The sequence below is a fragment of the Mustela erminea genome, chromosome X (assembly GCF_009829155.1).
Source record: "Mustela erminea isolate mMusErm1 chromosome X, mMusErm1.Pri, whole genome shotgun sequence".
Taxonomy (NCBI): Eukaryota; Metazoa; Chordata; class Mammalia; order Carnivora; family Mustelidae; genus Mustela; species Mustela erminea.
In genome coordinates, this window is record NC_045635.1 from 46,252,349 (window position 1) to 46,270,937 (window position 18,589).

General features: G+C 37.5%; 1 protein-coding gene across 17 annotated transcripts in view; it reads right to left on the reverse strand.

Moving 5' to 3' along the window:
• The window catches only part of HUWE1 (HECT, UBA and WWE domain containing E3 ubiquitin protein ligase 1), a 173,068-nt gene that overhangs the window by 137,574 nt on the left and 16,905 nt on the right, over positions 1-18,589 (reverse strand). For 8 of the 17 annotated variants that reach the window (XM_032331303.1, XM_032331290.1, XM_032331302.1 and 5 more), the window contains exons 1-2: positions 10,644-10,751; positions 4,577-4,645 (exon numbers count right to left, since the gene is read on the reverse strand). In XM_032331303.1, coding sequence (XP_032187194.1) covers positions 4,577-4,645; positions 10,644-10,736 — 162 coding nt within the window. In that variant the 5' untranslated portion in view covers positions 10,737-10,751. Of the gene's footprint in view, positions 1-4,576; positions 4,646-10,643; positions 10,752-12,975; positions 13,072-18,589 lie in introns of those variants that run through there. The other 9 variants (XM_032331297.1, XM_032331299.1, XM_032331294.1 and 6 more) reach the window with 2 other exon arrangements.

Sequence of the window (18,589 nt, forward strand, 5' to 3'; positions counted from 1 at the left end):
TGCGAGTCTGTACCACCTACTCATGTAGTTCACTTGTGCCTTCTGGACCTACTCAGGCTTAGTATCAAATATACCACTTCAATATCTAACAGAATGCAGTTATGCAGATCCAATTTTTTGATTCTGTGAGTTAGATTACACCCAATTCATGATGAACATTTGAATCCTATTATCACTTGGTATCTCAAAATCAGGCATTCAGTCTTTATCAAGTTTCAGTTGCAAGCCAGAAGTTGCTTTTCTGAATGTTAGAATAGTTGCTGGCAGAAAACAGCCTTGCCAAAATTCTAGGAATCTCAGCTGTACTTCTCCTATCATAGCTTGCCAGAGGAATCTTTAGCTGATATGAAAGTTGGACATCTTATTCTACTAGGTCAAAATGTCCACGTAGTAGGGCAGCTTATATCATGACCTGAACCTTTCTGAGCCTTTTCTAGATCCAGACATCACTATCACTTTAGAGGTTATCCAGTAAATAATCAAAAGAGCAAGTCCAAATTTGATGTATGCTGGCTCCAAAATCCAAAGAGGCACCTCATATGTTGTTCCTCTGTCTCATGGTATATGGTACAAGGTACAGCAATTCATCTCTCACTTTAGAAAGGAAATCTTCCCAGACTTCTGGACCCCTAGAAACTTTCCTGATGTAGAAGAACCTCACGCTTCAAAGGGAAGTCAGTCTCTGTCACACATATGCCTAAGGCATCTAAGGTACTTGTGTTTTCTACTCACAAGGTTCAGTCAGCATCAATTTAATATAGCAGTATCATGTTCTGTTTTATCAGCAGTATCAAGGTCCCTCTGGATTTTATAGTTTCCAGAATGCACCAGGGACAAAAGTCTATCTTTACCATCTTGTTCCTGCTATATAAATGCAACTGATTGTTATTTTCCTTCTCCTGGTAATGCAAAAGAAAGCACTTGCCAGTTCAATGGATGCATACTGATTGCCAAGGTTCACATTGATTTCTTCCAGTAAAGGTTATCAAATCTAGGGGAAAACTCTTTTGCACAGTTGCTGATATACAAAGTGATCAATAAATGTCCTTCTTGTGTAGCCAATACGAAAACTGTGGAGATTCCTCAAAAAACTTAAAAACAGAACTACCATATGATCTAGCAGTTCCACTTCTGGGTGTTTAACCCAAGAAAAGAAAACAGTAATTTGAAAGGATATATGCACCCCCATTGTCACTGTAACATTATTTACAACAGCCAAGATACAGAAATAGCCTAAATCCATTGACAGATGAATGGATAAAGATACGGTATACATATACAGTGAAATACTATTCATCCATAAAAAAGAATGAATTCTTGCCATTTGTGACAACATGGTTGAACCTTGAGGGCATTATGCTAAATGAAATAAGTTAGAGAAAGACAAAACACCATATAATCTCAACTTCTACACAGGATTTAAAAAACAAAAAACAAGTTTAAGACTCAAGCTCATAGATGCGAGAACAGACTGTTGACTGCAATAGATGGACAGGTGGGAAAATGGGTAAAGGGGGTCAAAAGGTTAAAAATTTTTTTTCTAATGCTCTTCTTAAAAATAATATCTAGTATTAACCACAATACAGAAAACTAGGTATGCTGCTCAAGTAAAGTAGGCATCTTCAAGCCTTAAAAATGTATAGGGTGGGGGGTGGTGGCGGCTGGGTGGTTTGGTTGGTTAAGTGTCTGCCTTCTGCTCAGGTCATGAACTCAGGACCCCTCATGGAGCTCTCTGCTCAGCAGGGAGTCTGCTTGTTCCTCTCCCTCTGTACTCACTCTTTCTCCCTCTCACTCTAGCTCTCGCTCAAGTAAATAAATAAAATCTTTAAGAAAAAAATATATAGGCAGTGATCTAAAAATTCCAATTCCAGGACTTTAAGTAATTTGCTTGGAGCTATCAAATGTTTTGAGCCAGGATATGTGTGTATATGTGTTACCCCAAGAACAAATCTGTAAGAATCCACTAGGTAAAAGAAGAAAAAATTTAATTTGCATTTCCCTGATTATCTACAAGGTTAAATTATTCTGGAAGTTTACTGAATTTGTTCTTTTCTGAAATGACCTATGTCCACTTTGTCATTGGGATATTCATCTCTCCTACTGATATAGCTACTAAAGATATCAACTACAGTTCACTGCAGAACAACATGGGGGTTAGGGGCGTGGACTGCCCCCCATGCAGTAGAAAACCCAAGTAGAACTTTTGACTCCCTAAAACCTTAAATACTAACAGCCTACTGTTGACTTTCAGAAGCATTACTGGTAACACAAACACTCAACACGTATTTTTTATGGTATGTTTATTATATACTATATTCTTATAATAAACTAGAAAATAAAATGTTATGATTTTTAGGAAAAGAGTAAGGAATATATATTTACAATACTGTATTTATTGAAAAATATCCATACAGAAGGAGAACTTTGCAGTTCAAACCCATATTGTTCAAGGGTCAACTGTGTATTAGGTTATTATAAGTATTTTCTGCAGCTCGTCATGTGCCTTTTTACTTTGGATATACTACTTAATGCTTCTGTTATTTTTTTCCCTTTTCTTTCAATGCTTGGAAGGGCCAACCCAATCAAAAACCAAGTAAATATTCATTTACATTTCACCTGTAATTTATTTCTTTTAAAAATATTTGACTTTTATCTAGAATTTCTTTCATTATAATAGTCCCCCCACTCAAAAGTCATAAACAATTTTCCTGACACGGCTTCTTGACTAATATTGTCCTTCCCTATCAACCAATAATTCCTATAATTATCATATGTTAAGTTCTTATGCACATGCACACTAGCATGCTTTCCTAGGTTATCTTCTTACACCAATGCCACTGCTTTATTTTTTAAAAAAGATTGCATTTATTTGACAGAGAGTGAGCGAGTGAGCACAAGCAGGAGGAGCAGGAAAGGGAGAAGCAGTCCCCACTGAGCAGGGAGTCCAATGTTGGGCTTGATCCCAAGACCCTGGAATCATGACTGGAGCCAAAGGCAGACACTTAACCAAAAAAAACCACCAGGTGCCTTGATGCCAGTGTTTTAATTTGTGTAGTTTCTTTCTTTTTTTTTTTTAAAGATTTTATTTATTTATTTAACACAGAGAGAGATCACAAGTAGGCAGAGAGGCAGGCAGGAAGAGAGAGAGATCACAAGCAAGCAGAGAGGCAGGCAGAGAGAGAGAGGGAGGCAGGCTCCTTGCCAAGCAGAGAGCCTGATGCAGGGCTTGATCCCAGGATCCTGAGATCATGACCCAAGCTGAAGGCAGAGGCTTAACCCACTGCGCCACCCAGGCGCCCTGTAATTTGTGTAGTTTCTTAAGGCAAGTTTTCTTTTTGTTCTTTAGTTTCAAAATAATTTGAGTATATAACTGTCAAAAATTCAAGATGCCAAAACACATTAAAAACTAAATCAAAAGGAAAGTATCTTCAATAGATATGAAAGTGAACATACTTGATATCTACAGCACTCAATAAGAAACAACCTGAATATTCCAATGTCAAATACAAAATGACCAGCATGAGCAGACAACCAATATAAGGCCAATAAATTTGAAAATATACCTAATTAAAGCATGAGAATTAAAACCATGAAATATTTTCCACTTATTAACAAAAATCTAAAAGATAATCTGTATTGTTGATGAGGATATGGGAAGATAGCATTTCTCACATTCATTAGTATAATGCTTAACAAGAAAAGGTCAGGAGAATGTCCATGCAATTATCTTTCTAAAAAAGACTAGAAGAAATATAGCAAAATGTTAATAGTGATATCCATGGTGATACTTGCCAGGTAGTTACAGTTTTTAAAAACCAAGTGGCCTGTATTTAGAAAATGAACGAATTATGTGCCAGGTACTTGGCTAAGCATCTGCCTCACACCAAGAAGAGAAAAATTATCAACCAAGTTTTACAGCTGTGAAAACCAGGCCACAAAAATCTAGTGATTTAAACTCGTGTCTAATTTCAAAGCTCGTGCTCCTTGAACTACAGCATAATGGGATCTATAGGAGTCTTAACAAAGCAATACTTTCTTAATCTCAAAATGCAGTTTAAGCCAGCTGACAGAATACTGGACTAAAAGCTGGGATTTCTACTGCTGACACAGGACCAACCGACATGGTCACCCAATACACAGGTTAATACAGGTTAAGGTGAACTGTATGAATAAGAATCCATAATTTAAAAATCTACTTAAGAAAGGTGTTACCACTTTAATTTTCAAGAAAATAAAATTGAAAAAGACCCCACAAGTACAGAGAGAATCTGAATCCACATCCGCTCTTTCCATTATACCATACTGCCTTCCAATGCATAGGACAGCAGCCAGGGAGCCCACTTTATGTACATAAAGCCACAAACAGTTTAGTGTTCATTTCCAGTGGCGACTAGCCTGTTCACTTTTTTAATCAAGGTAAGTTCAAAAGTAAATATGACTGTTTCAAGACACCTTGCTATTTTACTGCACTCTGTATATATAAGTGGTGACATATTTTGAAGATCACTATGGTTGAACTGACCACTAGGACTTTTTTCTGAAATGAAAAAAATAGAGCATACTTCTGGATACTTACAGCCTCAGTAGGTGTCTTTTTCAGTTTAGTCCTGTCTACTTTCATGTTTTCGATTTTCCGTTTTACGACCTGAAAAAAGAAATTCCCCAAAAAAGTGAGAACTTAAAGTAGCAATCTTGAGCACTACATGAATGACATAAACAAGACAGAATGAAGAACATGCAAAATGCTTAAAGCAAAAACTCTGGAGTTATGATGCCATGCCAACTCAGACGCACAGCTATGAGGTAGGGAAGAAAAAGGAATCTCTCCAGACAAAATTGGCCCACATCCATATGTTGCATAAGACTGTAATCAATTTAAGCCAAAATTAAAACACTTTTCTTAAAACAAAACCTCTCAAACTCATAATTGAAAATAAAAGATCAGACTGTTTAACACACCTCAGGATGGAAAAAATTCACCATATCCTTGCAGTTTTCTGGAAAATTTAGCAATTCCACTTCTGGGAATTTATCCAAAGAAAATCATAAGGATGTACACAAATATTTAACCACAGGAATCTATACTGTATGACCATATGTAATAGTGAAAAATTGGAAAGGACCAAACGTCCAAAAAAGGATTGGTTTAAAATATTACACAACTGTTATAAACATTGCACACAATTATATAACAAAAAGATGTTCATTGTGAAATAAAAAGGTTATAAAACAAACAGTATAAATCTATGTCTAAACTGCTTAGAAGGGGTATGCATCAAAATGTTAACTCACTACTAACCAAAATGATTATGTATACTCACATCTTATCTTCTACTGTTTTAACCGATAAAAATATATTAGTTGTGTTATAAGGACAAAGGCAACACAACACCTTTATTTTTAAATTAGAAAATGAGGTGTAAGACTCCCACTAGAAATGTTCTAAGCACAGAACACAATCATTTTTACTAAACCCATTTAATTTAGAAGGGACAAAAGTGGGCAACCCACAGTACAAACCTACATGATCCTTCATGGCAGACAGATCCCTCAAGATGCTCTGACCAAGGGACAGGAAGAAATACAGGTTTCTCCCATTAGCAACTAGGACACCCGGACAGAAGTAGAGGTGAACTGATAGCTATTTACATACCAAGGATTCTCCTACTAATAATGTATTTGCTACACAGCAGTAACTGAACGTCAGTATGTTATGACAGCTGTCATAAGAAAAAGCTAACCAAGCACAAGTGTAAATTTCAGGTGGCTTTTGGCCTAGATTAGTCCAACATACTCAGTATTGTGAAAATAAAGTATATTTGCCTACATGGTTGGCATCTATTTAACCAATGGGCACTCAGGATGAACTGGTGAAACATCCAGAGTATATTCTAAAATGCTTTTGGAGAGATTAAAAAAAAAGTTTTCCCTCTATGGTTCACATGTTAGGATATGAGATTCCAGATTACTTTTTTAAAAATTACCTCTTCATATAAAAGAAAATGAACAAAATGCCTGCTGCCTACAACTTCCAAATATCTAAAACAAGACCAATGGTATTCTGGCAACGATCTGATTCATTTAGCGGAAACCGTAAGTGAGCTACTTGTATTCAGTTGTGGCTTTTTCCTTACAAAACTCACACTCACACATTACCTAAAACAAGCAGCTATCACACTACTGTGGTTGCAGTCATTTGCTGGGAGGCTTTGAGACTACCTCTACTGCAGGAAGAAGCAGCCAGCCCCAACACCATATACCCCAAATCACTGAATGCCTTCCTTCCAAAATTAGGAACAAGGTAAGGATGTCCATTTCCACCACTTTCATTCAACAAAGTGCTGAAGTTCTAGCCATTTTAATAAGGTAAGAAAACAAAATAAAAGGTATACAGATCAGAAAGGAAAAACAAAACTCCCTATTTGCAGATGACAAAGGATTATCTAGTGGAAAATCCCCCAAATGTACCCCCGCAAACCCCTCCCAGAACTAAAAAATGATCTCAGTAAAGTTTCAGGATCCAAGATAAACATACACAAATCAATCCATTTCCATATACTGGCAATGAACACATAAACTCCACCACTCACAATTGCTAAAACAAATCTTGAAATACTTAGGTATAAATCAGGACTTGTATGTTCAAAACTACAAAATGCTGATTAAAAAAAACAAAGCTAAATATATGAAGAGATAAACTATGTTCATAGATTAAGACGACTTGACACAGCAAAGAATTCAATTCCCCTCAAGATTCATATGCAGGTTTAATGCAGATCCTGTCCAAAGCCTAGCAAGAATTTTCCTGTAAATAAAGAGATTATTCTAAAACGTATATGGGGTGCCTGGGTGGCACAGTCAATTCAGTGTCTGACTCTTGGCTTCAGCTCAGGTTGTGATCTCAGGGTCGTGGGATGAAGCCCCACATCAGGCTCCACACTCAGCACAGAGTCTTCTTAAGACTCTCTCTCCCTCTGCCCCCCCCACTAAAATAAATAGATCTTCAAAATGTATATGGAAAGACAAAGGAACTGCAATAGCTAAAATAATTCTGAAAAAGAGGGAGGAATCACTCTATCCAATTTCATGACCTACATATGTAATTTCTCGATATGTAATCAAGATGGTCTATGTAGTATTGGAGGTGGGATAGACACATATATGAATCAGAATAGAGACTCAAGAAACAGACTCCTACAGATATGCCAGACTGATTTTTTTTCTTTTCTTTTCTTTTTTTTTTTTTTAGAGAGAGCGAACACAGGGGGAGAAAGAAAGAAGGAATCTTAAAAAGGCTCCATGCCCAGCACAGAGCCCAAACATGGAGCTCAATCTCAAGACCCTGAGACTGTGACCTGAGCCAAAATCAAGAGTCAGGCGCTTAACTAAGTGAGCCACCCAGGCATCCCTACCCAAATGATTTTTGACAAAGTTGAAAAAGCAATTCAAACAATAGTTTCATCAACAAATGGTGCCAGAGAAATAGATATCTTTTGGCAAAAGATGAACTTTGGCCTAAGAAAGCCTCATACTTTATATAAAAATTAATTCAGAATTAATCATGTGAGAATGTGGAGAAAAATGAACCCCTGTACACTGCTGGAGTGAATGTAAATTGGTGCAGCCAATATGGGAAAACACTATGGCGATTCCTCAAAGTATTTAAAATACGATCCAGCAATTCCATTTCTGGGTATTTAGCAAAAGGAAATGAAAACACTAAGTTGAAAAGATCTATGCATCCCCAGGTTTACTGCGTTATTTACAACAGCCAAAATAAGGAAGCAATCTAATTATCCATTGATGGATGAGTGGACACACACACACACACAGGAATATTAACTGTAAGGAAGAAGGAAATCTTGTCATTTGTCACAAATGGCTGCACCCTGAGGGCACTATGCTAAGTGAAGTCAGAGGAAGACAAATAGTGTATGGTCTCACATACAGAATCTCAATAAACGAAAATAACAAATAAGTCCCAAAACACTGAACTCACAGAACAGATTGGTAGATGCCAGACGTAGGTAGGGGTGAGTGAAATGGCTAAAGGTGGTCAAAATGTACAAACTTTTAGTTATAGAACAAATAGGTTATGGGGATATAATGCACACCATGGAGACTATAGTTAATATTGTATTATATATTTGAAAATTCCTAAGAGAGTGACCTTTAAAGTTTCCATCTTAAGAAAAAAATTCTAACTAGACTTACTATGATCATTTCACAATAGATACAGTTATCAAATCACTGTTGTATACCTGAAACCATTATAAGTCATGTTATCTCAATTTAAAAAATTCAAAGTTAAAAAAAGGATCACAGACTTAAATGTAAAAGTATAAAACTCACTGGGAGAAAATATCTGCAAGCTATATATAGTATCTAGAATATATAAAGAACCTCAGTATTCAACAATAAAAAACCATACTATCCTCCAAAACAAGTGCACTAATTAACTTGCATTAATAAACAACTTGAACTCTTTTACTGACTTAAGAAAGTGTAGATGAGGTACTGGCAAATCTTCACACGTGTCTCACTTTAACTACAGCTGTTTTGACTTGGAAAATTCTGTACCAGTTAAGGGTCTGGGTTGAGAACAACAGACTCTGATCAAAGCAGAAAAGTGATTTACTGGAAGGATAACAGCTTAGGGAATCAATAGGAAGTCTTACAGAACCACATTCAGAAAACAGGAGGAACCAAGGAAACTATGCTGCCTTGAACTACAGCCAAGAAACTCCCACAACTTAGTTGGGGGTGCCTCTACTGCCAATACCAGACTCTAGATGCCCGGAAGGTACTGTTGGTGGCAGAATGATTTCTGAACAGTGTCAGGTTATTTGCATCAGCGGCTCTAGACACAAAAAGTGTGAGCATCTAATCGGTCAAGTGTAGGTCCTAAGCCCAAGGCTTAGCTGTCAAGGTTCAAGGAGAGCAAATACATTTGGCTTTTTCTGTTTCCAGTGTTTGGGCTCCAAACTTTTCATAAACAGACTGAGATGACAGGCACCCAATTAAATAACCAAGCCAAAACAAATGAATGAACACACACGTTCCCCTAACAAGTGCAATGTTAACCTGGTTTCTATAATTTTGTTGCAAGAAACATTTATAGTTTTAAAAAGGTTATTACTGTCCATGAGACATCAATTAAGAAAATTCAAGTTTTTTTGTTCCTAGTTAGTCTCTTTCTAAGCTGGCTTTGCAGTGGGAAGGAAAGAATTTTTTGGGCACTCACTACAAGCTGGACAATGAGCTTGTGTTTCCTAAAGCATTTTAGAGCATTCTGCTCCATGAAGGAAGACAAGGTTCCAGCAATTTGGGAAATGTTAAAAATGGAATTTGTCTTCCTTTAGGATGGTCATGTAGCTGACTGACATTACTAACAGCTCCAAGAAATCTTGGGTAGAGGAAACTTATTAGGGCACAAAACCATTTTTTTCCCAAGTGTTATTTACTAAAAGCCTACCCCTTTAAGTATCCCAAAAAACAAACTTTGAGACATGCTGCCCAAAGGGCTTCATATTATAGTCTTTCACCACTCAAGCCAAGTTTTGTCCCCATTTACAGATAGAAAACTGAGGCTCAGAGAAATGAAGTACCTTATGCCTAGCTAGTAAATGCCGGCACCAAGATCTAAATCCAGGCCTTTTTGGTTCCAAAGTCCATGCTTTCATAACATGCTTTTTACTTTACTAGTTTTATTATAATAAATCCCTGTAGATGAAAATATAGATTTGTGACAGACTCTTCTACACTATTGGATCCTATGTTCAAAAAGTTATTGCAAAAGAGAAAGCGGGGGCACAAGGTAAGAAGCTGAGATACCGTCAAATCACACTAATGATCAGAACAGTAACCAGGGAATGAGTTCTACCTAATGTTTAGAAGTTAAATGGGTAAAAATCCCATTATATATAAAAAAGCCTCTAACAAAAAGAAGGTAATTCTAGACAAATCCCTGGAAATGGCCTACTGCCTTTGTTGGGTCGGACCAGAACTCTAAGCACCAAACAATCTTTACATGTAGTAAAAATTTCTTCCTAAACCTAGGTTAAAAAAATCAGCTTTAAGGAAATTAATGAATTACTATGAACCACCACCCATAGCTATACGTTAATTAAATACTTCTATTTAATTAACCACTTTTTCCCCTTCCTCCTTTTCCCCAAACTTCATTTACCTTTGAGGTTTGAATCTTGGTTTTGTGGGGTTTAAATAAGACAAGTGTGTTCATTTAAAATATATTAAGGGGGAAAAATATATTAAGGGGGAGTCACTCTTCAAAGGGTAGCTCACTTTGTAGTAATCATCTTCAGTTGATCAAATTTAGAATGACTTTCAATACTGAATCAGCTTAAGGGCAGAAGACACCTGTAGTTCCCAAATCTGGCTCAATAGGAGTGTAGCAGCAGTCTAGCCTTACAATTCCAAGTATGGTTGAAGGATCAGCAGCACTGACATCACCTGGGAATTATGAAAAATGCAGAATCTCAGGCCCACCCAGACCTGAGGAATCAATCTGTATTTTAATGAGATCTTCAGGTGATTACCTTAAGTCTGAGAAGCACCAATTCAGAATACAGGCTCAAAATAAGGAATCCCAGGTTAGGGTTCCTGCTATATCATTTACTCACTGTATGAGCAGCCTCTGTGTACTCCTGTTTCCTCAACTGTGAAATAGGGATAACTGATTTCTCCACTTCCACATTTTCTTTCATCCAATCCATTCTCCAGAGAGCAGCAAAAGTAATCTTCTTAAAACATAAATCAGCTCACGTTACTTCCTTGCTTAAAACCTTTCAACAGATTTCCTAGAACTCTATCCAAACTCTAATCATGACTCACAGGGCCCTGGCATGATTTAGCTACTGGAACTCTCTCCAATCTCCTCTCTGCACAATTACTTTAGTCTTTCCCTTTACTTTCTAGAATGCTCTAAGTTCCTTCTGTCCTCCAGACCTTTACAAGTGCTATCCCCACTGGAATGCTTCTACTTCACACTCCTATTTCCTCCCATAGCTAGTTCCATTTGAGAACTGACTTTAAGACCCCAAGTGGCTTCCGAAGGTAACTCACCTAAAGCTAGTCTTATTTTTCTAACAAGCACTACCCTGCTTGTTTCTCTCATAGCCAATATCAATGTAACTAGTTTGATTTTCTACAGTATTAAGCTCTCAGCATCTAGCACAAGCATCTACCACCTGATATAGGTAGGCAAATATCTGCAGGATGAAGTTCATGAAAGAAGTATGAACTGAGAATAAAAATCTGTGATTGTCAGCATATAGACAGTATTTGAAGCCATTGGTCTGGAGATGATGACTTACAAAGGAAGGAAGGAAAGAGACCCAGAACTGAGTTCCCACTTGATCTAACATTTAAAGGTAAGAAAGAGGAGGAGAACCCAGAAAAGGAGAGCTTGCTGATGTAGAAGTAAAACCAGTTCATCATGGTATCATGAAAGACAAAAGATGGTAAAACTGATCAAATGTGTCCAATGTTAAGATGAGTCATGCCCAGAAAAATGTATACTGAAATTGGGAATAGAGATAATTTGACCACCAACAGTTTCAGTGAGGTGATGGGAAGGGAAGCCACGGAGTGAGTCAGGGAATCAATGGAAAATGAGGCAATACAGATGGCATGTATAGAAAACTCTTCTGAAAATGTTGTCTGTAGATATAAGCAGAGAATTACAGGTTCATTGAATGGCAGAGGGGAAGAGGAGATAACAGAAAGAAAATTCCTAAGAGCTGAGGGTAGGGGACCCTTTAACCTCTATTTCACCTTAATATAATGAACACTCATGTGGGTTGTTGTTGTTTTTTTAAAGATTTATTTATTTACCTGACAGAGATCACAAGTAGGCAGAGGGGCAGGCAGAGGGTGGGGGGAAGCAGGCCCCCACCAAGCAGAGAGCCCGATTCGGGACTCGATCCCAGGACCTCGAGATCATGACCCGAGTTGAAGGCAAAGGCTCAACCCACTGAGCCACCCAGGCGCCCCTGTGGGTTTTAAAAGCACAAATACTAACCAGAATTAGGACAATCCTCTCCCTAATCTCTTAAAACTTGACTGAGTGTCCTCTGTATGTGCTTACATTGTACCCTGTACCTATCACTTCCCTGAGAACTAATGAGAAAATGCTTGCCACAGGGTGAGGAAGTTTAAAACAAGCATACACACAAAACTCCACAAACCTGGGAAGGGAAAAAATATACACTATCAGTGGTTGCCTCTAGGTGGCAGGATAACACAGTTTTAATTTATGCTTCATGCTTTTCAGGTTCTTTCAAACTTTCTATAATCATACATCCATTTATGAGAATTTTCCTTTTGTACAATTTTTCTTTAGGGTAGAAAAGAGTGACCCCTAATCCAAATGGCATGCATCAAATTAAGAACGCAACATCTAAACAAATGCCTTGTAGTAGTGGCTGCTAAAGTGCTCTTGGAGCTTCTGAAGTTTAGCACATAGCACGGACTCAGTATTTACTAATTTATTATTGGTAGGTTAAGAAATGCTGCAAACACATATAGGAGTGTGATGAATCAAAGTCAGCCTAAAATTCCCACTGAAATCATGGAAAAGCAATTTGGCTGTTTTTAACCCAATGAGCCACCCAGGTGCCCCAATTTGGCCGTTTTTACATAAAAAGGTTTTCAGAGCACACTAGACTCCAAAATGCTACAAGGCAAAAAGCCTCTGCCTCTATGAAGTCTCTCAGAGAAAATTCAGGTGAGAACTGCCCAGACCATCCATTATCTCAGGAAGCAGCAAACAATCTTAAAACCCACTCTGTTATATACTATTTGATTAGAGACACAGATATCACATTAACTGATTTCTTAAAGGGAACACATTTCCATCCAGCCTAGTTTCTGATTGTTTACATTAATATCAATCCAACAAATATTCAGAGAACCCATTTGTCATTATAATAACAACGGCTAATATTTACTTACCACCTAATTATGCATTATCTCTAATCCTTGAAGATGAAGAGACTGTTTCCAGCTTACTAAGTCCAAGAGTAGCCACATACCCAGTAAGTGGTAAACCTGAACAAAACCAAATTTGCTCCATGATTCCACAGTACACAAAATGTCTATAAGCACAGTCCACCCTGCTACACCCCCCTCCTACAGACACCAATATCCTTATCATTGAGCCATATAAAATATGACCCTGAGGACTGCTGACCTAGATTTTATTGGGCACTGATAGTAAAATGCAATAATAAAGCAACCCCCAAAAAACAGCCATTATTCACCCAAGACAAATCTGGGAATAATCTGCAGAATTACCTTGATAGAGCCTCCTTCAAAATCTGTAAACACTCTACCTAAGGTAAGTGTGTATCCTTGCTCTCCTTGCTCTGCAGTATATTCAAAGAAAATCTCTTACAGGGATACCAAGAAGGAGGAATCTGAAACCTCTAACACTGACTCTGGAGGTAAGAATGATGTTTAAGAACACATCCCCTATATATGATCTATCTACAGCCCTGGGAAGGTGCACATCCAGGATTTACTCTTTAAGTCATTACTCCCAATTACTTAAGAGAGATAAACTGGCATCAGAAGAATCAGGCAACAAAATAGCTGTAGATCAGTTTTGCCAGTAGAAAGGAAAGGGCAGCATGCCAAGTAGCCCCTTATTAGCATTCCGAACAACAACAACAACAAAAAACAAGCAGCAATGTCTACATGGAAATTATGCAAATTAAGGAGGAGAGGAAGAGATTCCTTGTCTACACATTTTCAACTGGTGCTCTGGAATAATCCTCATCTACCCTCAAAGACTGATCTGTCTCCCATCTCCTTCCTTCCTTGTGGCTGGATTTGGTGCAAAAAATCAACTATAACAATGGTTATTCCCTATGTCATCACATCCAATTTCAAAGATGCAATTGCCTTTTCAGTCTCGCCCACCTCTAACAGAAAATGAAGATACCAGCCTTTAAACTAATACTCTTTATTTAAACTAATGTCAAGAACTTAACCACAGAAAAGCTATCACTTTCTAATAGGTGAACTTCACCCAGAAGGGCCACAGGCAACATTTAGTGAGTTCAGGAAAAACGTATTTGCCAGAAAAATCAACCTACTTAAAAATTACCTTCAAAATAATTTACTTAAAAATTAAATTCAGAGTTCTCAACCCTGACTGTGCAAAGTCAAAAACTAAAAATGTCTGGTTATACAAATATCTGACTTAGTAAATATGAGGTGGGAACTTTTTTTCTTCAAACTGTATAGGTGATACAGCTGCACAGCCAGATTTAAGAACCACTTTATTAGATATTAATTATCCTTTGCCTATTTGTGACTCACTGAGGAATTTTCTTTAAGAGACTGGGGGAGAGGGGGTGCCTGGGTGGCTCAGTCAGTTAAGCGGCTACCTTCGGATCAGGTCATGATCCCAGCAGGGTCCTAGGATCAAGCCCCGGGGGGCCTGCTTCTCCCTCTCCCTCTGCCTGCTGCTCTCCCCGCTTGTGCATCTGTGTCGTCAAATAAATGAAATCTTAAAAAAGAGAACGGGGATAGAATGGTTATAAATAAAGCAAGAATAGCCATGTGTCAATAACTGTTGAGGCTAGGTATCAGGTACATTGGGGTTCCATTATACTATCCTCTAACTTTTGTATAGGTTTGAAAATATCATAAATTAAAATATTTTAAATTAAGACTTTATCCTGCCAGATCCTTCCATTCCATCCTTCACATTACTACCAGAACAATTCCCCTCAAACTCAAAATCTACCTACATTATCAAGTGCAAACTCCTTACCTAATCCAGCATCCAAGACCTCTAGGACCTGGTACCTGTTCACCTCGCTTACCAGGGCCACAGCATTACATAATATTCCCCTTGGCTCCCCACATACTTTAACCATATGAGGCTTTTACAGTTCCCCTAACAATCAAGACTTCAAATACTTTGACTCAGATTGCGCTTTCTGCTAAAATGGCTGTTCTCGGCATATCCCCTGGAGCTGAGCTTAAATGTCACCTCAATGAGGCCTTTTCAGATATCCTCTCCCTCAGAGAAAAATCGATCACTCCCTCCTTTGTGCCCCCTCCAACTGTGTCCTGCATATACCCTCAATCAACATACTTCTTTATTTACCTGTCAGTCTCAACACTAGGGTGAGTTCTGCATAAGTGGGACTGTGTCTATTTATCTTTGCATTCCTGTCACCAGCACAGGAACTGTCACTTAGTAGATGAATCAATGAATGACTATCCAGTAAACATTTAAGGAAGCTTAAAAATCCAAGTCCCAGACTCTTGTTGAAATTTCCAACTGACAAAACCAACTTATAAAATTCATTCAATCTGCACTTTTCCAATCAACATATAGGTATGGACACACTAAATGCAGGGCATTGCGAAGGGTGCTATGAGATAGCCAGGTATTCAGAAACATAAATTAGAGGAAAAAGGAAAACTAGAAGCAATGATAGTATAAAAGCTATGAAAAGTCAGTACACAAAACACAATCAAATTACAGTACACAATCAAATTACAACTTCCTAGTGGCCTAAGCAAAGCTGCAAACGCAATTACAAGAGATCAACAAAATACATACAATAAATCCTTATAGAACACCAAACATAATCCTCTTGCTTTTTAAAAAATTTTGGATTTTTAGAGATTCAAGTTGCATACAACAGAGTACACTGTCAGCAAAACTGAAACAATTAGCCCAGTTTCACTTTTTGGGCACAGTGCTTTAGTCTAGAAAAATATATACATAGATAGTAATTTGGACATCATTTTAAAGCAGGTGAAGAAATCTTTATGGATTTCTTGTCCTATACTGAGGGATTTCCATAAAAATTCTGAAGTTCTACGGAAAATTTTTGCATATGTTGGAATTTTTCTGAAAAGACAGTTGATAGCTTTCAGTGGCTTCTTAAAGTGATCCATGACCTGCAACAGTAGGAACCATCACCCCACAAGATATCCAAGACTGCTTAGTACTTAAGTGACTACAATGTTTTCACTTTCACTTATGAAACACAGGCATATGGTATTTCCCCTAAAGTCACATGATAGGCTACTGTCAAATATAATAAAGATAGTACAGGAAACCAAAGAAACAGAATTCCAACCCTTTTGCATTATTCAGCTCCAGTTATCTCATATCCCTGGGTTTAAGAAGAAATACGCAGCATCTCTCAAGATTGAACCTCTGAATAGGAGAGAATCCTGTGTTCCTGGATAAAATCCTCTAGTCTGTATCCCGAAGAAAGGCAGAAAAGGCCCAAACCTTCTATAAAAAGCCTAGATTAAGTGTATTTCTAAATAAAAGCTAGTTTCTTTTTTAAAGATTTTATTTATTTATTTGACAGAGAGAGAGAGAGAGACAGTGAGAGAGGGAACACAAGCAGGGGGAGTGGGAGAAGAGGAAGGAGCTTCCCACCAAGCAGGGAGCCCGATGCGGGGCTCGATCCCAGGACCTTAGGATCACGACCTGAGCTGAAGGCAGACGCTTAACCACTGAGCCACCCAAGCACCCTAAAAGCTAGGTTTTAATGCCTTAAAATATTCTGACAAAAGATATATCTGTATGGGGAGAAGATAAGAGACATTAGTAATGTATTTACTTGCACTGTATATTGTGGATAATTTATTTTAAAGGCAGAGATTGAGGAATACAACTGGGAGAAAGTCAAAATGAAGTAGAGGACAACAGCATAGTGGAAAGGCTTGGGAGCTGGGACGCAAATGGGCTTAAATTCCATTTATTAGCTGTATGATCTTAGACAAGTTACTATGCCTCACTGAGTCAGTAACCTCCATAAAATAAACAATACAGTCCACCTCAAGGGACTGTGTCTGGCAATGAGTAAGCCACATTATTATTTGTTCTATTTCTTTTAGCTCCAGATTAATTTAAGGGTAGCATTCTTATGCCGGATATTACACACACACACACACACACACACACACACACACACACACCAAAAGCAAACAAGAGCTGGTCTTTTCAAACTTTCTACATGTTATCTGCATATGAAAGAACATAAAGCATGTATTGAAAATGTTAGCTTTAAGTAATGACATGAACCAAAAAGTCAAACTCAACTTTGATGATGAGACTAGGAAGTTCTGGATCTCCTTCTCAAGTAAGTTATAGTTCTCCAAAGGTTAAACAGGCCACTAAATACTGTCTGGGCCATACAACTTAAGAATCAGAGATTTTAAGTGGATCTGAGCTATTCTGACCTGTTCAAATGAATCTGGAATGCAGAGACACCAAGATTCTTCTACATGATTTAAATAACAGTAGTAATTATGGCAATTACCAACATGGCAGCAAATTCCTTTCAACATGAAGTAACTCCAACTTCACAGGTTTATTATGAGGCTAAAATTAATTCATTGACAAGAAAACTTTAAAGCAATGCTTTTACAAAAAAGTATATCCCAGGGGCGCCTGGGTGGCTCAGTGGGTTAAGCCTCTGCCTTCAGCTCAGGTCATGATCTCAGGGTTCTGAGATCGAGCCCCACATCGGGCTCTCTGCTCAGCGGGAGCCTGCTTCCCCCTCCCTCTCTCTGCCTGCCTCTCTGCCTACTTATGATCTTTCTCTGTCCAATAAATAAATCTTAAAAAAAAAATTTAAAAAAAAGTATGTCCCAACATATAAACAAAACTGGCTCTATAAATTTAACAGCACCACACACACACAGCCCTTCCAATGTTCTTTAAATAAACTGAATAATGTGAACAATCTGCTCCTTTAAAACATTTAGATCTATAACATGAAAGATGTTTGCTGAAAATTAAAGAACAGTATGCATAGATACTATAGTTCCCTGCCACCAACTGACTTTGTGACCTTAGGACAATCTGAGCTTCAAACATGTAAAATGAAAATAAAAGAACTAAAATCTCTCAAAGCACTGTCTCTTAACACTTTGCCTCCAGTTGAAGACAAATGTTAAGTATTAAACGTGAACAACTGGAATTATTCTCAAAAACTAAAGACCAAAAAGTAACCAAGTCTGTTTTCTACTTGGCACAAATTCCAACTTTTGTTTTAACAAACTACATTTTTCCAAATAATTCAGTTTTAAGCTGACCTTATGTTTAAAAATCAAATAGTCCTTCCCAAAACAGGACTACTGGTTAACCATCTGGACAAAAATAAAAGCACACACTACTTCACACCATTACTTAAACATAAAAAGCTAAACTATAAAAGTATTTGAAAATAATGCAGATAAATATTCTTGTAATCTTGTTAAATAAAAGATCTTCCAAGAAAGATACACAATCTAGAAACCATAAAGGAAAGAAAAAGGGAAGATTTGGCTACACAAAAATTCCAAACCATAAACACAGAAAATATTTTTAAAAGGATACAGAAAGGGCTGGTTATTTCTAATACACAAACAACTCTCAAAACTCAGCAAAACAAATAATGTGATTGAAAACCAAGTAAAAAGACCACAAACATGCAATCTGCATAAGATACTAACATTTGCTCATCCTCTCTAATAATACAAAAATTCCAGTCAAAGCAAGGAGATGCTATTTCTCATTCATCAGACTGGTTAAAATTGA